Here is a 21401-nt window from a genome sequence, read left to right on the forward strand (position 1 = left end):
GATTGAAGTTTGTCTCCAATTCAATTAGTAAAGACGGAACGTTTTTCTCCTGCTCGGCTGTGAGATTCACGTTGTGCTTATAAACATGACGTTGTGGCGGACACGATGACTCGCTGGCGCAGTGACATAATTCCGAGCACCAGTGGGTGTCGGCCACGCCCCAGGTGAGGCGTGGCCTCCGGATATACACGAGGGCTCGCAGCCCCGAACACGGCAGTGCTGACGAGTGAGCAAGCAATAAAGAGCTCGAGTTAACCCAAAGCGTTGTGGCCTACCTTTGTTTAACGTGTGTGTGCCCAGCACCCCACACTGGTGACCCCCACTGGTTCAGCCGCTGCTGTTCCCCAAACGCGCCATGGCCATCAACGCTGTAGCGATCAAGCTCCCGGAGTTCTGGGAAGCGCAAGCCGATGCCTGGTTTCTACAGGCCGAGGCCAAATTCCAGCTCTGGGGCATAACGGTGGACGACACGAGGTACTTTTACATGGCCGCTGCCCTTGGATCCGGCATGGCCGCTCGAGTCGTGTCCTTCCTCCGGCACCTGCCGGACAAGAGCAAATACGCGGCGCTCAAGTGGCTTCTCCACGACACGTTTGGCCTCACAGAGGCCGACCGCGCAGACCGTCTTTTGGACCTTCCCGTACTCGGCGACACACGACCGTCCGCCCGCATGGATTACATGCTGTCCCTGCTCGGCGATGGCCATGCGGATTTCCTCTTCCGTGCGCTCTTCCTCCGCCAGCTACCTGTACAGGTGCGGTTCGCGCTCGCCGGTTCGACCATTACGGAACCGCGCACCCTGGCCAGAGAGGCGGACAAGTTTTTCGCAGCCCACGACGCACGGCCGGCATATAGCTCGGCCGTCGTGGATCCCGGCGCCACGCACGGCGCGAGTGGTTTGGATCGCCACGTAGTATGGCGTTCGGATCCTCCCAAATACGCCGTAGGTTTGGCGGATCGCCACGTGGCATGGCGTTCGGATCCTCCCGAACACGGCGTAGGTTTGGCGGATCCGCGCATCGCTGCCGCCATGCCCCGCCCACCACCGTCGTCACGACCAGCGCAACAACCACCACCGGGCCAGACCTGGTGCCAGTTCCATACCAGGTTCGGCCACAAGGCCAGGTCCTGCCGCCCGCCTTGTACTTTTGGCAGGTCAGGAAACGGCCAGGCCGGCGCTCGCTTCCTGCCATGAGCGTCGGCCATACTGGCAGCCTTCTGTTCATAACAGACACCTCCTCGGGTCGTCGCTTCCTGTGCGACATGGGAGCGCAGGTGAGAGTCCTCCCTGCCTCCGCGTCCGACAAGCAAGCTGAGGGCCGGGGCCCCGCTTTGCTTGCCGCCAACGGCACGCCCATCCGCACGTTCGGAAAGTATTGTCTCTAACTGCGGTTCAGGGGGCAGCGCTTTCAGTGGTCGTTCGTTACCGCTCATGTCCCCATGGGCCTACTCGGAGCGGACTTCCTCTGTGCGCATGGGCTGCTGGTGGACGTGAGGCACAGACGCCTTGTCCAAGCTGAAACCTTCAGCTCGCTTGCTTGCACGCTGAGCAGTTCATTGAGCAGCTCCCTGGGCGGCTCACCGAGCGGCTCGCCAAGCGGCTTGCTGAGCGGTTCGGTGCCGGCGAGGTTGGTCTGTACACTTCCGGCAGCGGACGAGTTCACCTGCCTCCTCGCCAGTTTCCCGGCCCTCACGTGGCCCACTTTCTCGGTGGTTGCTGTCAAGCACTGGGTGGAGCATCACATCCCCACCGTAGGGCCACCGGTCTACGCCCGGGCGCGCCGCCTCGACCAGGCAAAGCTCGCCATGGTGCAGGGGGAGTTCGCCACGCTGGAGCAACTGGGCATCGTCCGGCGCTCCAACAGTGCATGAGCATCGCCGCTGCACATTGTGCCCAAGCCCGGCGGCGGGTGGCGGCCGTGCGGAGACTACCGCCGCCTCAACGATGCTACCACCCCGACTGCTACCCGGTCCCTCACATCCAGGACTTTTCCGCCCGGTTGGCGAAAATGTCCCTCTTCTCCAAGGTGGACCTCATCCGCGGATACCACCAGGTCCCCGTCAGGCCGGAGGACATACGGAAGACGGCCGTCATCACACCATTCGGCCTCTTCGAATTTCTGCGGATGCCCTTCGGGTTGAAGAATGCGGCCCAGGCATTCCAGCGGCTTATGGACAGCGTCTTGCGCGACTAGGACTTCGTGTACGTCTACCTGGACGACATCCTCGTCGCAAGCACGTCCCGTGAGGAGCACCTCCGCCATCTCCGCATGCTCTTCGAACGCCTGGGCCGACATGGCCTGATCATCATCCCCGCCAAGGGCCGGTTCGGCGTCACCGAAATCGACTTTTTGGGGCACCTCGTCGCCAGGCACAGGGCCGTCCCCTTACCAGCCAAGGTGGAGGCGGTCAGGGGTTTTCCGCGCCCCCGCACGATCAAAGGGCTCCAGGAGTTCCTGGGCATGGTGAACTTTTATCACCGTTTCCTGCCCCGCATCGCCCAGCTCCTGCGCCCCCTGCACGAGGCCCTCCGGGGGAAGCCGGGCAAAAGCGACGTTGCCTGGACCGAGCCGATGGACGCGGCATTCGCGGGCGCGAAGCTCGCCTTGGCTAATGCCACCATGCTCGCGCACCCGGTGCCCGATGCACCGATCGCCCTCACCACCGACGCATCGGACTATGCGGTGGGCGCGGTGCACGAGTAATGGGTGAAGGGAGCTTGGCAGCCGCTGGCGTTTTTTAGCCGGCAGCTCCGCCCACACAAACGGCGGTACAGTACCTTCGACCGCGAGCTGCTCGGGCTCCACCTGGCAGTCCGGCACTTCCGCCATCTGCTCGAGGGCCGCCCGTTCATGGCCTTCGTCGACCACAAGCCCCTGGTATTCGCGATGGCCAAGGTTGCCGAGCCGTGGTCGGCCCGGCAGCAGCGTCACCTCTCCGCCGTGTCCGAGTACACGATGGACATCTGGCACGTCACGCGGAAGGACAACCCAGTGGCGGATTGCCTTTCCCGGTCCGTCGCCCATGCGGTCCACCTCGGGATCGACTATGCCCGGATGGCGGCGGACCAGTCCGCCGACCCCACCGTCCAGGCTTTTTGGACCGCCGTCACGTGCCTCTGAGTCACTGAGGTGCTGTTCGACGGCACAAGCGCGGCCCTCTTGTGCGATGTCTCCCTCGGCTGGCCTCGCCCCATCGTGCCCGCCGGCTCGGGTTTTTGACACCATCCACGGCCTGTCCCACCCGGGCACGAAGGCCTCCCGAAAGCTGGTCGCCGACAAGTTCGTTTGGCATTACCTCCGGAAGGCCGTCCCCGATTGGGCCAGGACGTGCCTCGGGTGCCAGCGCGCGAAGGTTCACCGCCACATCCAGGCCCCGCTGGCCCCGTTTACGGTGCCTGAACGTCGGTTCGACCATGTTCACGTGGACTTGGTGGGACCTCTGCCCCCCTCGCGGGGTTTCAGCCACATCCTCACAATGGTGGACCGCACCACCCGGTGGCCGGAGGCCGTGCCTTTGGCAGAAACGATGGTGGCGGACGTCGCGCAGGCGTTCATCGCCACTTGGGTTGCCCGGTTTGGCGCCCCCTCGGACATCTCATCCGACTGCGGCCCCCAGTTCACCTCGGAGATTTGGTGGGCGGTAGCGCGGGGGCTTGGCGTCCAGCTGCACTGCACCACGGCCTACCACCCACAGGCCAACGGCCTGTGCGAGCGCTTCCATCGCGCCATGAGGGCCGCGCTCCGGGCCAGCCTCCGCGACGGCGGCTGGGTCGACAGGCTCCCCTGGGTCCTGCTGAGCCTCAGGAAGGCGCCCAAAGACGACCTGCGTGCATCCGCGGCGGAATTGGTCTTCGGACAACTGCTGCGGGTGCCAGGCGAGTTCCTCCCCGACTCCACGGCACCATGGTCCGCGGCGCAGCAGTGCTCCGCCCTGCAGGAGACCGCCCGGAGGTTCGCCCCGGTGCCGAAAGCGCACCACGGTTGCCCGCCAACGCACGTCCCCCCGGAGCTTCGCACGGCGGAGTATGTGTTCATCCGCCATGATGCCCACCGGACACCGCTGCGGCCCCTGTACGATGGGCCCTTCCGCGTGCTGGAGACCGGGGCGAAGCATTTCACCCTGGACATTGGCGGTACTCCTGACTGCGTCTCCGTGGACCGCCTCAAGCTGGCCCACCTCGACTTGGACCACCCCCCGCCAGCGGCTCTGCCCCCGCGTCAGAGCCGCCCCCCGGCGGGCGGACCCCGGCACCGCCCAACCCTGCCGTCACGCCACCCCCCTGCCCTGCACCCATCCCAGATGCTGCCAGAGGCATCCCAGATGGCATCCCGGCATTCCAGACGCCGCCTGCCGCCAGCGGGCGCTTCGGCCGGGTCATCCGTTTGCCCCGCAAACTGACCCTTCAGGTGTGCGGGAATTCTGGGGGGGCGCGTGTGGCAGACATGATCACTCGCTGGCGCAGTGACATAATTCCGAGCACCAGTGGGCATCAGCCACGCCCCAGGTGAGGCGTGGCCTCCGGATATACACCCGGGCTCGCAGCCCCGAGCACGGCAGTGCTGACGAGTGAGCAAGCAATAAAGAGCTCGAGTTAACCCAAAGCGTTGTGGCCTACCTTTGTTTAACGTGTGTGCCGAGCACCCCACAACGTCATTCGCTGCTCGTCACCTTCTCAGAGTTGCCGCTTGTACTTCGTCTACCTTCTCATTAAGACAGGTTACCACTGCCATTATTCTCTCTCAGTCACAGGGGTAATGGTAATGGCGGCGCCTGCACTTGGCGGACGAGACCAGCTCAGGAACTTAGCATTATTTTTGTCTCATTTGGCCTCTTTGTCCTTTGTTCTGTTTCTTCTCACATCCTAGTGATCTCTGATCCAGGTCTGTGGACACAGAGCATCGATCCGGGCCTGCGGACATGGAGCATCGATCCGGGCCTGTGGACACAGAGCATCGATCCGGGCCTGCGGACACAGAGCATCGATCCGGGCCTGCGGACACAAAGCATTGATCCGGACCTGCGGACACAGATCATCGATCCGGGCCTGCGGGCACAGAGCATCTATCCAGGCCTGCGGACACAGAGCATCGATCCGGGCCTGCGGACACAGAGCATCGATCTGGGCCTGCAGACACAGAGCATAGATCCGAGCCTAAGAACACAGAGCATCGATCCGGGCCTGCGGACACGGAGCATCGATCCGGGCCTGCGGACACAGAGCATCGATCCGGGCCTGCGGACACAAAGCATCGATCCGGGCCTGCGGACACAGAACATCGATCCGGGCCTGCGGACACAAAGCATCGATCCGGGCCTGCAGACACAGAGCATATATCCGGGCCTGCAGACACAAAGCACGATCCGGGCCTGCGGACACAGAACATCGATCCGGGCCTACAGACACGGAGTGTCGACTTGCCTTGTTGTGCTTCATTGAACGTCTTTAGTACCCCTGAGTTTGGGGGTTTCGTCCCCATTATGGTTACGTCTGCCATGACTCATTTAAACAAGCAGATACCTGTGATCATAAGACCAGGACAACGACGATCTCAGGTAATGGATCTCAGGACAATTAGACATTTGAAAGTGATGAGTGTAAAATAAAAGCATCAAATTCAACGAACGGTCTTATAACATTCTTACTTTGCTCCTCTCATATATAAGATCCATCAATAACAAATTTGATGAAGTGTCCATTGTAGCTCAGAACGTTAAGGTGGATATACTGTATTAGCCCTCACACAAACCTGGCTTGAGAATAATACACCTGTAGAACCATTTACTCTCCATTGTTTAAAAAAAAATTCTGAACCTCGGGTTGGATGACCTGGTGCAGGTGAAGCACTGTATGCAATATACCACTTGAAACCACGTGTTTTGCCGGTAAATACATCTGATAACATTAACATCGAAGCGTTGTGGGTTATCACGCGACCACCAAAGTTACCTCGTGAAGTATCTTGTTTTTTATGTGTGTGTTGTATTACCCTCGTGCAAGAGGTAACACTGATGACAGTATAAATAATTTGATTTCAACAACTGATTTGTTACTGATACAATATGCAGGAGCTGGAGTTTCCATAGTCGGGATTTTAATTATCTGGACTTTACACTTCTTCTTGTAAACAACCGTTTTAAACAAGTAGTTGCACAACCTACGAGAGGGATTAATATCCTGGACAATAATTGTCCCAAATTACCCCATTTGTATTCTAATATCCAGATTCCACCCCCATGGCAATGAGTGATCACAATCGTGTTCGTTGGATACCCTTGGACTGGGTCCCGCAGTGTAATGTCAGAAAAATACAATACGTCACCTTAAATACAGTGGTTTGCGAAGTTTTGTTAGATGGATAACGCAATTCACATGGGCGCAGGTATTTAAAGCAATTGATCCAGCTTCAAAATGTGATATTTTATGTGAAATAGTCAAAGAACAACTTGATCAGCATTTACCAACACAAGTTATCCGTTTTCATAAGACTGATAAACAATGGATAACTTCCCAAGTTAAGTCCATCATAAAACAAATACAGTATTCATGGTATCAAGGTAACACAGCTCTTTGGTGTTGCCTAAGAAATAAGACCATAAGATCTATTTCTCAAGGTATGAAAGGTTATCATGATACCAGGGAACACAAACTAAAATCTGATAACCCTGCAGGTTTGTATATACAGATTTAAACATTTATTCAAGGTCCACAGGCCCCAGCCTCTATATCGATACCAGGTATTGATTCTGATGATCCACAACAATACAAAAACACAGGTAACATAATCAACGAACATGTTTTGTTGTTGTTGTTGTTTTGTTGTATACAAGATCGAGGCTCGTGTGAGAGCTAACATTAATGACAAAAACAAATAAACGGACACATAAGACAAAATAAAGGGAGCGGCAGATAAGATGGGGAAAGAGGGGGAAGCACCCAAGTACAATATTTGAGAGCAGGGACATCGGGAGATCTGTGGGAGGGAGAGGGCTTGGGGGGGAGGAGATGTGGGAAGGGGGGTTGGGGGGTGGGAGAGGTAAAAAAACAAAAACACATGGACACACCTAGGACTTCCAGGAAAGAAGTTGGTATTGCAGAATAGTAGTTCTGGGGTTAATTAACGGGGGTAGAAAAGATCACGGTTTTGGATGGGGAAGATAAGAGATGGTGGTGAACAGCTGTTTTAACCCTTAGATGCAGTAGAAAAATATAGTTTTGCATCCAGAAGCAGGTAATTAGTGACCTTGAGTTGTCATGCTTTTATTGTTGCAAAAAAGAAAAATCAAAAGTAAATGTAATTATCTTTTTATATTCTTCGAGGTGTATTCTTTGAATATTTAACGAATTAAAAAAACTAGCAAGGGTACCCGCCCTATGGGCGTGGCTTCAATTGTGAAGCCCAAATAAAAAGGCAAATATCAGAAATTGAAGGTTTTTTTTATTTTAAACGATTCATATAAACATCTGTTGAATCATATCACACGCAAATCATCAAAATCTAAACAGTATCTTTAGAATTTCAATAAAAGCCACATTACTGTTCATATCGGTAAATATTATTCCATCATGTTTCAAATCGTGATGATACACGATGATCGTGATGATCATGAATCGTGATCGATAATAGTGTTCACAATCGCTGTGTCGTATGTACTCCTGATACATGTACCAAATTCCCTATTAGTGTAACTGTACCAAATCAACAGTTAAAAGGATTTTGAGCCGATAGCTGTTATGGCCTTGGCAAGATCGATGGAGACAGCGTTTATTATACTTTTAATGAAGGACACTGTCTCAAGCCCCAGGCCCCATCATGGATGGGGCTCAGCGGTTTACCCGAGCCTGACGGCAAAGGGCAAGGTACACCCTGGCCCATCCAGTGTAGCGCACGTGCGGCCCCGGACATCGAAGGGCATTAAACGTTCATTTAACATTAAACGTTCATTAAAGGATTACGAAACAAAAAACATTACGAAATTACGTTCACACCGTCACGTCAAACACTACCGTGAACACATACATCGTCACAATGAGAACATCGTCACAATGGATGTTATGCGAACGTGAATGTTATGTGGGAGTCCAAACCTGAGAATACTGGAAACCAAAGCTGAAATTGGGAAAACTAAATAGCCTATTTTACTTCGGGAGATCCCAGGATTACCCACACAAAATATCGTTTCGATCGGTTGAGCCGTTTTTGCGGTATCTTCGAACAGACAGACAGACATTTGGTGAATTACAGTAAGATTAAAAAATTCTCCACCCTTCAATGCATTCCTGGGTCTTTTAGACCCGACCTGATTTTTGTTTCCCTATAACTTTGTCATAAAAACATTTCTATGCATGACCTTCCATATATGATTCAAATAAAGGGTAACATATATTCCTCTGTGTTTGTTTTATTTATTTTTGTCCTTGAGCATTGTTTTGTTTTATCAAAAATTTCGCGTTTATCCAGAAGTGTGTACTTTTTGGCCCGGGCTAAGAATGATTGTTTTATCACTATAACAATACATTTTTACACATGACCTTTCATATGTGCTGAGAATAAAGGGTAATACGAGGTGTGTTCAAAAAGTATCCGACCTTTGTTCATAAAAAATACTCGTATCCAGATACAACAAACTTACACTAATCTCCTTCAAAGTAGTCCCCTTGGGCTGCCACACACTTCTCCCAACGGTTCTGCCACTGTCGGAAGCAGCGCTGGAATGCCTCTTTTGGGATGGCGCGCAGCTGGTCCATCGAATTCCGCATGATGTTTTCCCTGGACTGAAATCTGGTCCCTTTCAGGGGCATTTTCAGCTTGGAGAAAAGCCAGAAGTCACACGGAGCCATGTCGGGAGAGTAGGGAGCCTGACGAAGCACAGGTGTGTTGCGTTTGGCCAAGAAACTCTGTATCAAATGTGAAGAATGGGCGAGTGCGTTATCGTGATGGAGCTGCCAATTGCCCGCTGCCCACAGGTCCGGCCGTTTGTGTCGCACAGTGTCACGAAGGCGACGCAGAACCTCTTGGTAATACTCCTTGGTGATGGTTGTGCCGTGTGGTGCGTACTCGTGATGAACCATGCCACTGGAGTCGAAGAAGACGGTCAGCATGACTTTGACATTGCTGCGGACCTGCCTTGATTTTTTTGGCCTTGGGGATGTTGGATGCTTCCATTGTGATGACTGCAACTTGGTTTATGGGTCGTACCCATAAACTCAGGACTCATCGCCAGTGATCAGTGTTGAGGAAGCTGGGATCGCTGTTCACAGTCTCCAGCATGTCCTGTGCGATCTCCAAATGGAGTTGCTTCTGCTCAATCGTTAGCAGCTTTGGTATGAACTTCGCTGAGATTCTCCTGAAGCCCAAATCCTCCTTCATAATTGAATGAACGGATCCAATGCTGACGTCCACCTCGTCTGCAAGTTCTCTGATCGTGATTCAATGATCCTGCATCACCAGGGTCCTCAATTGGTCAATGACGATCTCATTTCGGGATGGTGAGGGCCTACCCGAATGTGCTTCACTCTCCACTGATGTGCGGCCATCTTTGAAGCGGTTGTACCACTCCTTTGTCTGTGTGGTGCTCATTGCTTCATCCCCGAAGGCCTGTTGAATCTTGCGGATCGTTTCCACTTGGGAATCGCCAAGCTTTACACAAAATTTGATGCAGTCGCGTTGTTCAAGTTTTTCCGTCATTTTGTCAAAAACGAAAATCCGACGGCGCTCACTTACACTTCCTCACTCATCGGCGGTCTGCCGTCGAATGACAGCTTCTGCAGGTGGGAAAAAATTCACGCATGCGCATTAGGATCGCCTACATACAGTACGTGCACCAATCAACGCCTCCCTAGCTTCATTTGTTTACGCACGACAAATTAAGGTCGCATACTTTTTGAACACACCTCGTACATATTCTTTTTAACCACCCCACCACCCCATCCCCTTTACAGGAACTGTGTGTGTGTGTGTGTTTGTGTGTGTGTGTGTGTGTGTGTTTGTTCTGATGTATCTTGCACACCCTTCCTTTGCCCACAGGACTCAAACTTAGCAGAAAGAACGTTTCTCCCCCAGAATTGTTTTGCCCTATGACCTTCCCCCTTCGCGAGTGTGTATCGGGCATGGGGATAGTCGGGTGTGTGTGTGGGAGGGGTTGGGGGCAAGATGTGGAAAATAAAATAAAACAGAAATACATTTCAATAGCATTTTTTGCAAAATGGCATATAGGCAAAATGTCAAAAATGCAAAACAAAACAAAGTTCAAAAACAAAAACGTCTTTCATGACTTGAAAATCATTGTTGTCTTTTTGTCTTTATTCGAAGGGCAGTGGATACATCTTTTTCTTTCCAGTGACGACCTCTGCTGTTCTCCAGATGTCTCTGGTGTTTGTTGGACACCGAAAATACCCACCGATTTCAAGAGCCTTCCTGGAAGCTGGGGATTTCCATGTCTCCTGTCGACCATATGTGGTTTGACGAGTTCCAGGACAAGTTCTTTCATGAACAAGCGGCGTTTGTTTGTCACATTCGGCAAATAATGTAGGTGTTGTAACGTAAACAGGATGTATGTATTGAGGCAAGCTACATCCATGACGTTCTGCCACAACACCACAGGCCACCTCCTGCTTTGCCGTTTACACGAGTATGTGCGGACCATCTGATCCATCGTGTCCACACCAGCTTTTGTTCTGTTGTAATCTTATTGTAATAGAGCAAACGTATATGGTTGTGTCGTTATGTTTACATGCGACTCAAACGTCTTCTTCTTCTTTAAATAAAATTAACACCCTCTTAATTACATTTAGACTGCTGAGACCACTCAGACCTTTGATGACCCTTTAATTCCCCCAAGACCCCTGAATACCCAAAACACCCTTAAAGACCCAAAAGACCCTGAAGACCCAAAATACGCTGAAGACACAAAATACCCTTGAAGGCCCTGAGGCTCAAAAATACCCTGAAGACCGAAATGGCCCCAAAGACCAAAAACACCCCAAATACCCCGAAGATCCAAAAGAGCCCAAAGACCCAAAAATACCCAGAGGACCCCAAAATACCTTGAGGACCCAAAAATACCCCAAGGACCAAAAACACCCTGAAGACCCAAAACACCCCCAAAGACTCTTCAAGACCCAAAAGACCTGGAAGACCCAAAAGACCCTGAAGGCCCCAAAAACCCTTAAAGACCCAGTGGAACCTTAAGACCCAAAAGCCCCTGAATACCCAAAAGACCCCAAAGACCCTGAAGACCCAAAAGACAGAAGACCCAAAATATCCTGAAGAACAAAAATATGCTGAAGACCCCAAAGACCCTGAAAACCCAAAGGAACTGAAGACCCAAAATACCACAAATACCGAAAACACCCAAAAGACCCAGAAGACCCAAAAATACCTAGAGGTCCCAAAAATACCCAGAGGACCCAAAAATACCCCAAGGTCCAAAAACAACCCTGAAGACCCAAATACCCCGAAGGCCCAAACATGCTGAAGACCCCAAAGACCCAAAAGTATCCCGAGAACTCAAAAATACCCAGAGGACCCAAAAATACCCCGAGGACCAAAAACAACGCTGAAGACCCAAAATACCCCGAAGACCCAAACATGCTGAAGACCTAAAACACCCTAAAGACCCCCAAAGACCATTAAGACACAAAAGACCCTTAAATACCCAGAAGAACCAAAATACCCCAAAGACTCTTAAAGACTCAGAGGAAACAAAAGACCCATAAGTCCCAAAAGCCCCAAAAGACCCATAAGTCCCAACCGAAGACACAAAATACCCCAAAGACCCCGAAGATCCAAAACACCCCAAAGACCAAAAATACCCTTAAAGGCCCAGAGGATGCAAAATACCATGAAGACCCAAATGGCCCTGAAGACCCAAAACACCATGAAGAATCAAAAGACAAAAAGACACCAAAATGGTCAAAGATGCGTATCCCTCTGAAACGACATGTGGTGAGGCGCACAGTGCGTCAAGTCACACTAGTCTTTCTATAATTCACCAAATGTCCGTCCGTCCATTCCCCAGTACCGCAAAAACGGCTGAACCAATTGCAAAAAAAAATTGGGTGGGTAAGGCCGAGAAAAATATATTTCCGGTCTCTGGTCAGCGTGCGCATCGATTTTGACCCTGCGCATCAACAATTTTTTTTCTTCAAATTTCCAACAGTACCGACAACAGCTTGCGCCTATTGTTGCAGGGCAGGCGCGCTATCTCGGGAAATACGGGTCTGTGAGGGTCGCCATTGGTATCGACGTTCACGCATGGTTCAAGTCCAACCAGCCGTTCCAAAGATATGAGTAGTTTTGTGTGCCGTGACGTCATGAATCCAATCGGCTGGATATTGTAATTTATTAAAACGATGACGTTCTTTTTCGGGTTCGTGTGAAGCAACCAGAAGGCCGAGAGAGCTGTGGATGGTCTCGCTAGTTAGGCCTGGATCCTATCTCGTTTGTCATGAATTTGTAGGTGTCTGTGATAATCTGGTGGACTGGGAGAAGAAATCGTGGGAGACAATCGGCCTGTTAGACCACTTGCGCATGTGCAGTGTTGACGCGATCGACGCATTGGAATGTTTAACGGTACGGCGAGGCGATCTCGAGAACGAAATGGCAGTCTATAATATGCTTGAAGAACTTAATGATTTTCAGAATAAATACATTTTAAAATAACTTAAGCTTGTGTTCATTATTTACAAAAAAGGCATACAAGTCCCATTGGCCGTCTTTAATTTCACTCTGGACGGGGCCATGGCAGATGAGGACCGCAAGGCATGAGGACACCAAAAACACCACCTTTATATGTGCAATCTATGCTTTTCAAAAAAAACCCCAAAAAAACCCAAAAAACCGCATCGCCGCATCAATTCTGGAACTTTGGTCTGCCCAGAGACCAGCAATATATTTTTTTCGGCCTAATCCTGGGACCCCCTGGAGTAAAATAGGCTATACTGTTTTTCCAATTTCAGCTTTGGTCTCCAGCATTTTCAGGTTTGGACTCCCGCCTAGCGTTATTGTCCCGGGTAGCGCAAAAAACAGCTGCACCAATCGCAACGATTTTTTGTGTGTATTTCTGGAACCCCTGCAGTAAAATGGGCATAATGCAAATCGTCCAAATTCAGGTTTGGTCTCCAGCCTATCGTTATTTTTCAACACCTCTGGATATGCTTCTTTTTATTTTGACCTTACTTGTTATCTATCTATAATTCCAGTAATCTCTGTGTGTATGTGTGTGTGTATGTGTGTGTGTATGTGTGTGTGTATGTGTGTGTGTCTGTGACCGCTGTTTCTCGACAACCACGGGTCCGATATACTTGAAACTTGCCAGGTATATTGCTGGGGACCTGAGGATGTGCCTTTTCAAGGTTTCATATTAATCGGAGAAGTAGTTACCGAGCTATGTCCAAAAAACGATTCAACCAATCAGAGAGCAGTGAGCTATCACGTGTGCCGAACGTGGCAAACAGACTCTGCCTCGGACGGCACATTTGAGAGCGTATTCATTTATTTGACGTTGGCAAACTATGTTGGCGCTATGTTGGCGTTAAACTATGTTTTAAAACTAATTAAAACTAATTTGCGATTCATCGTAACTGCGATATGCGACCTTCCGGACAGTCAAATGAGGACGTCACTTCCGGACTTACGGATAGTCATAGTGACGACGTACTGATGCTGAACGTGGCGAGCAGACGCTGCCTCGGACGGCACATTTGAGAGCGTATTCATTTATTTGACGTTGCAATCTGTGTTGATTGTTGTAAGGTACGATCGATTGTAGTACACGTTTATAATAACTCTGCCGATACAGGCCCGATTAACTGCAGCGCCATCCGAGCTGCGGCGTCGGGACGATACATTCATTGTACGGTCACATCACGCACTTACGGGCACGCCCATGGGCCCATGGGCACGCCCATGCATGCATGGGCGAAGACATTTTTTTTTTTTTTTTTGGCAAGGAACGGGCACCCACGTACGGGCACGTCCTAGTAATAAAGTAAACGTACATGGTTATGTTACTTTGTTTATATGTGCCCAAAAACGTCTTCTTCTTCAAATAAAATTAACACCCAAAACACAGTCCGTGAACTCTTAATTATGTTTAGACTGCTGAGACACTCACACCTTTGAATAACCTTTAAATCCCCCAAGACCCTTAAGACCACCAAGACCCTTAAGACTCAAAATACCCTGAAGACCCAAAATATCCTGAAGACCCAAAACACCCTTAAACGCCCTGAGTATCCAAAATACCTTGAAGACCAAAATGGCCTCAAAGACCCAAAATACCCAAAATACCCCAAATACCCCGAAGACCCCAAACACCCCGAAGACCCAAAACACCCCGAAGACCCAAAACACCCCGAAGACCCAAAACACCCCGAAGACCCAAAACACCCTGAAGACCAGAAAGACCCTGAAGACCCCAAAGACCCAAAATACCCTTAAAGGCCAAGAGGATCCAAAAGAGCCTGAAGACCCAAAAAGACACAGAAATGGTCAAAGCTGCCTATCCCTCTGAAACGACATGTGGTGAGGCCTGCGGAGCGCACCGAGTCATGCTTGTCTTACTATAATTCACCAAATGTCCATCTGTCTGTCTGTCTGTCCGTCAGTACATTCCCAGGTACCGCAAAAACGGCTGAACCGATGGCAAAACCGAGTAAAATAGGCTATATTGTTTTTCCAATTCCAGCTTTGGTCTTCAGCATTTTCAGGTTTGGAATCTCACCTGACGTTATTGTCCCAGGTCCTGCAAAACGGCTGCACCGATCGCAATGATACACCTCCATGCCCGTGGGATTTCCACGGGTAACTCCACCAGCACTGGATAATTTCACGTTTCTTTTTCGTGCTCTCGTCTTCATCAATGGCATTGTCGTGGTGTAATGTGCTGAGAAGAATTACAGCTTTTCTTTGTTTTGGCACATAGCTGACCATGGTGATGTTGTCCCTGAATCCAAATACACTGCGATACCACTGTGGTTGCTTATTGGCTGCCATCACCGGTGGGATGTGAGGTTTGTTTTTTCTGAGTGTGCCTACAAGTCATTTGGTGAGCAGCTCCTCAGCCAGTGGCAAACTTGTGAAAGTGACAAGTCAAAAATTAACCACTTCTGCGTCTAAGGGTTAACAATGCATTACCATTGATGTTGAGAAAACTGTAGTAGCAACCAGCTGTGTGGCCTTCCACATTGGGACCTGTGTAATCAAAATAAAGACAAGATACTGCACCAAAAAGACACAGAAATGTCTGTGTGAAAGACACAGAAAACACAGAAACAAACTACTTCCTCTCTAGTCGTAGTCAACGTGTGGCCCTGAATGGGTTTCTCTCATCTCCTCTTCCTGTTCAGGCTGGAGTTCCCCAAGGCAGTGTTCTGGGCCCTGTGGTTTTTCTGGTCTTCATCAATGATCTCTCTGACTCTCTTGAAAATCCTCTCTATCTCTTTGCTGATGACTCCCCTCTCTACCGCTCCATTCCTCATCCCTCAAATCGGCAGTCTGCAGCCTCCTCGCTCTCTGCAGACCTGGACAAAATCACAGACTGGGCAAACAAGTGGAACATGTCTTTCAATCCTGACAAATCTCACACTCTTACGATGTCTCTCCGAAAAGACCGACTGGACAATACGCCCATCTACTTTCTGAATAATCCTCTCCAAGAAGTTCTGTCACTCAAGCTTTTGGGTCTCACTATCTGCCCTGATCTTTCCTGGGAAAACCACATTTCCAAGCTGGCCTCCAAAGCCAGTCGCCGACTGGGCATCCTCCGTCGTGCGAAGTCCTTCCTTGGCACACCTGAGCTCCTCACCACATACAAGGCTTTCATCCTCAGCTCAAGGGAGTACTGCTCTCCCCTCTGGGCTGGTGCTCCTGCCTCACACCGAGCTCGTCTTCACGCTGTTGAAACCAAAGCATTCAGAATCATTGGAATCTCCCGCGATGACGCTATCTCTGAGGGCATTTCACTTACTCACTGCAGGCAGGTTGGTGGTCTTTCCGTCTTCTACCGACTCCTCTCCGGCCTTGCTCCCCCAGCTCTATCAGGGCTCTGTCCCCCCAAATATTCCTACAGGTCGCACAAGATCTGCCTGCAACCCTCTTATGGTTAAACTTCCAAAATCAAGACTCTCTGCTCACCTTCACTCCTTCATTCCTCTTTTCTCCCACCTCTGGAACAAACTCCCTCCCTCTCTTCAATCCCACTCCTCCCTCCAGGTCTTTAAAACGGCTGTTCACCACCATCTCTTATCTCCCCCAATCCAAAATATTGATCTTTTCTACCGCCGCTAATTTCACCCCAAATCCACTTTTTGAGGTGCCGACTTCTTTCCTGGAAGTCCTTGGTGTCCTTGCGTTTTATACCTATCCTGCCCCCCCCCCCCCAGGCCCTCTCCCTCCCACACATCTCCAGATGTCCCTGCTCTCAAATGTTGTGTTTGTGTGCTTCCCCTTCTCTCCCCATCTTGTCTACCGCTCTCCTTTTTATATACTTTGTTTGCTTGTTTGTTTGATAAATGTTAGCTTTCACGAGCCTCGACTCTGTATAAAAAAAAACAAAAAAAATGTCGTGACAAGAACGAAGCCGGACATCAACAATACATACATACATACATACATACACACACATATAATATATGCATATATATTATATGTATATAAACACATACATACATACACATGTACATATAAACGCACCTATACAAACACACATACATCGATATATTAAGTACTTGTAAAAACTATTTTATATTTGAAGTTTTAACCTATAAGCAAATGACTGGTTTTCCAACTGCCCGGATCATCAGCTGAACACCGTTGTTCATCGAGGTTTCGATCCTTTCAGCCCAGAACCTCCAAACGGCGGATCCACAACATTGACTGCAGGTCCACATCAGTAGATTACTCACAACAATGGACCCACAACTTCAAAGTTGTGTTCATACAGTTAGTCAACACAGCAATGCAATATCCTTATTCAAACTTATATAATTACTACTTCTATTAAAAATATCTAAACAAACTAACAACTTAAATCATAAATCACTTTATATAACAATATACATAGCAATAAATACTCCACCTGACAGACATGCCCATTACACAACATCTCCATCCAACCATCGGCTCGAACTGCCATTCAAACATTCAAACTGTCATCCACAACCGATTCCACTACGCTGCACTGCGTATCCTAGCAACCACCAACCAATCACATTAATGCTAACTTATAATATATTTTATACATATTACTTTTGCCGAAATACCTCCTTATTTAATACCGATATCAAATGGAATAGGAACTTGTTTACATGAAAACCAACCAAACTTAAACAAAAGGTGACGATGTTGTGCAAAGACATTCTCACAAGACCTGATCAAACAATCAGCCAACTATCCTCTGTTTAACATGATGGAAAATACATTCTCAGCACGTTCCACAAAATCATCCTTCACTGAACGAATTCTTGCAAATATAAGTAATTGCCAAAAATCGAAGTTGCAAATCTTGGCAGCAATCAGTGTTGGCATGGATTGCATTCATGCCATGGTGGTAAATGCTATGCAAGGCTTTCAACTGGTTTGGTGAACAACTCTCGGTTTGATCATGTTTAGTTATCGGGATATGGACAACTCCAAAATCTCCAAGGATTGATAATATTGATCATAATGTGCCATTACATATTCACAATCACACAGACGGTGCATTTGTGCTTTGAGGACCTCTCTTTATTGTGAAACACTTCACAAATTCAAGTTTCATGAAAAACATGAGCAGGAGTCTTCTTCTGATAACCAATTTTACAACAAGGGTGTTCTCCTCATATAACAGATCGTAATGAAACATAGAGTATGCCATCTGATAAAGATTCCATCTGAGCATAACCGAAAAGGGACAAGAAAACAACTAAATCAGAGAGAAAACAAATATCCTAAACACCGGTCACAATCAAAAAACTCAAATGGAACTTGGCTGCATACATGGCAAAGACAGAGACAAAAATTACAAACTGGCAACCTAAGGAAGACCCTGAAAGAAGCACGATGAGATCAAATATTAGATTGAGAGATTAAGTTCTGTTGCCATTTGAGTTTTTGGCAACAATTTTTCAACAATTCTTTCAACAATCTTTCAGTCATTTTCTTTCAACTTAGTTTGAGGATGTGGATGGGGTTAGCATTTTGAGATTCTTCTTGCCTTGACACCAGTTTGCAGTCATTGTTGTGGACATTCTGGTGACAACCAGCTGTATGGCTTTCATCAAGGAACTCTCGGGATGCCGGCTGGTTGTCAAGGGCTACAATGGTACTCTGTGAAAAGATGTGCTGACAAGGTATATGCCCAAAGGGCTGCACACATTCACGATAGCTTTCTCCTTACTGGTTTACTGAATATCTTGTCTCCTGCTGAGGATCGCACACAAGGGGGGGGGGGGGGCACGTACAACCCAGTTTGGGTAATGCTATGTGAATTTTACAAGCAGTTATCAGCAAAACGTTTTCCCACAGTCAGAGCACTTTTTATGCGAGCACTCCAGCGTGGTTTGCATTGTGGAAGTTCAAGCTCCGTTTAGAAATAAAATCCTTGTCACAAATATAACATTTGCAAGGACGCTCTCGTTGGTTGGTATCTCCATAGGTGGGTTTTAGGAGGTGGGAGGAAGTTCTGAAGAACACAAAACCTCCACCTCCTTTTTCGGATCATTATTCCTGAACCAATTTGTGAAACTTCAATCTCAAAGCTTTGTTCCAAGGGCTCCTTTTAGATTCTTCACTGAACCTCTGACAGCCTCCACCCTGGAGTTTTTGTTTGCCGTGATATTTCCGAGAATATTTTTTTAAAATACTCAGTTAGGGTTTTCTTGATCATCCAGATTTCCTGTTGCTCCGACTATCACTGGAACAATTTCAGGTTTCTCCGAAATCCTCTTAACCTCATTTTTCATATTCTGGTATTTTAGATTTCAGCTCTCCTGAAGGAATCTTCAAATGCGTTTTCAAATGGACTTTTTGAGGGAAACCTCGATCACATAGCGAGCATTTACGAGGACGCTCTCCTGTATGGATCCTCATATGTAATTTCAAACTGCCATTATGAGAGAAACCTTTATCACATATAGAGCATTTGTAAGGTTGTTCTCCTGTATGGATCCCCATATTCAATTTCAAAATGTCTTTTCGAGAGAAACCTTTACCACATATCGAGCATTTGTAAGGTTGCTCTCTCCTGTATGAATCCTCATATGTAATTTCAAACTGTCTTTTCGAGAGAAACCTTTATCGCATATCGAGCATTTGTGTGGTCGCTCTCCTGTATGGATCCTCATATGTAATTTCAAATCGCTGTTGTGAGAGAAACCTTTATCACATATCAAGCATTTGTGTGGTCGCTCTCCTGTATGGATCATCATATGTAATTTCAAACTGTCATTTCGAGAGAAACCTTTATCACATATCGAGCATTTGTGGGGTCGCTCTCCTGTGTGGATCATCATATGTAATTTCAAACTGCCACTATGAGAGAAATCTTTATCACATATCGAGCATTTGTAAGGTTGCTCTCCTGTATGGATCCTCATATGTAATTTCAAACTGTCATTTCGAGAGAAACCTTTGTCACAAATCGAGCATTTGTGAGGACGCTCTCCTGTATGGATCATCATATGTAATTTCAAACTGCCACTATGAGAGAAACCTTTATCACATATCGAGCATTTGTAAGGTTGCTCTCCTGTATGGATCCTCATATGTAATTTCAAACTGTTGCTAAGAGACAAACCTTTATCACATATCGAGCATTTGTGGGGTCGCTCTCCTGTATGGATCCTCATATGTAATTTCAAACTGTTGGTATGAGAGAAACCTTTATCACATATCGAGCATTTGTGAGGTCGCTCTCCTGTATGGATCTTTATATGTGATTTCAAATGGCCTTTTTGAGAGAAACCTTTATCACATATCGAGCATTTGTAAGGTTGCTCTCCTGTATGGATCCTCATATGTAATTTCAAACTGATGCTGTGAGAGAAACGTTTATCACATATCGAGCATTTGAACGGTTGCTCTCCTGTATGGATCCTCATATGTAATTTCAAATTGCCTTTTTGAGAGAAACGTTTATCACATATCGAGCATTTGAACGGTTGCTCTCCTGTATGGATCCTCATATGTAATTTCAAATGCTCTTTACGAGAGAAACCTTTATCACATATCGAGCATTTGTCAGGTCGCTCTCCTGTATGGAGCCTCATATGTCTTTTCAAATCACCTTTATCAGAGAAACCTTTGTCACAAATCGAGCATTTGTGAGGACGCTCTCCTGTATGGATCATCATATGTAATTTCAAACTGCCACTATGAGAGAAACCTTTATCACATATCGAGCATTTGTGAGGTCGCTCTCCTGTATGGATCCTCATATGTCTTTTCAAATCACCTTTATCAGAGAAACCTTTGTCACAAATCGAACATTGGAAAGGACGCTCTCCTGTATGGATCCTCATATGTAATTTCAAACTGCCACTATGAGAGAAACCTTTATCACATATAGAGCATTTGTAAGGTTGCTCTCCTGTATGGATCCTCATATGTAATTTCAAACTGGCACTATGAGAGAAACCTTTGTCACATATAGAGCATTTGTAAGGTTGCTCTCCTGTATGGATCCTCATATGTAATTTCAAATTGTTGCTAAGAGAGAAACCTTTATCACATATCGAGCATTTGTGAGGACGCTCTCCTGTATGGATCCTCATATGTAATTTCAAACTGTTGCTAAGGGAGAAACTTTTGTCACAAATCAAGCATTTATGAGGTCGCTCTCCTGTGTGGATCCTCATATGTGATTTCAAACTGCCTTTTTGAGAGAAACCTTGATCACATATTGAGCGTTTGTGGGGTCGCTCTCCTGTATGGATCCTCAAATTTAATTTCAAATGGCTTTTTCTCAGTAAACCTTTATCACAGACAGAGCACTTGTGGGGTCGTTTTCCAGTGTGGATCCTCATATGTATTTTCATGTTACTCATTGAAGCAAAATCCATTCTGCACACATTACACGAATAACGTATTCGCCTTTCCAGAGACTTTTTGTGTTTGTTTAATTTAATATTAATCTTGGTGTTGCGAGGCCCAGACATGCACCTGTATGTTATAGGAAGTGAGTCTTGATCTCGTGATTGTTTCTTCAAAAAACGCTTCTTCTTCACCGTCATGCTGCGACTGGACCTTATTTGTCCCATATTGCTTCTTGATTGTTCTACAGAAACAAAGAACACAACATTTTCTTCTTTTTTGCTGCAAATTCAAAAATGCAAAATATTTAACACTTTTCCAAAAATTATATATTTTCTCAACACAAAATATAGTATGTTAATTTTTTATTTTTTTTTACATTTCCAC

The 21401-nt window shown here is 47.9% G+C and overlaps 2 protein-coding genes across 3 annotated transcripts in view; both read right to left on the minus strand.

The window, feature by feature from the left end:
- The window catches only part of LOC144889631 (uncharacterized), a 756734-nt gene that overhangs the window by 403102 nt on the left and 332231 nt on the right, over window positions 1-21401 (minus strand). The window lies entirely within an intron of this gene.
- LOC144889632 (uncharacterized) overlaps window positions 17704-21401 on the minus strand; it is an 84700-nt gene continuing 81002 nt past the window's right edge. Inside the window, exons 4-5 of the mRNA XM_078770623.1 lie at window positions 21144-21258; window positions 17704-18407 (exon numbers count right to left, since the gene is read on the minus strand). Coding sequence (XP_078626749.1) covers window positions 18386-18407; window positions 21144-21258 — 137 coding nt within the window. The 3' untranslated portion in view covers window positions 17704-18385. The remainder of the gene's footprint in view (window positions 18408-21143; window positions 21259-21401) is intronic.

The sequence above is a fragment of the Myxine glutinosa genome, chromosome 1 (genome assembly GCF_964187855.1).
Source record: "Myxine glutinosa chromosome 1, kmMyxGlut1.1, whole genome shotgun sequence".
Taxonomy (NCBI): domain Eukaryota; kingdom Metazoa; phylum Chordata; class Myxini; order Myxiniformes; family Myxinidae; genus Myxine; species Myxine glutinosa.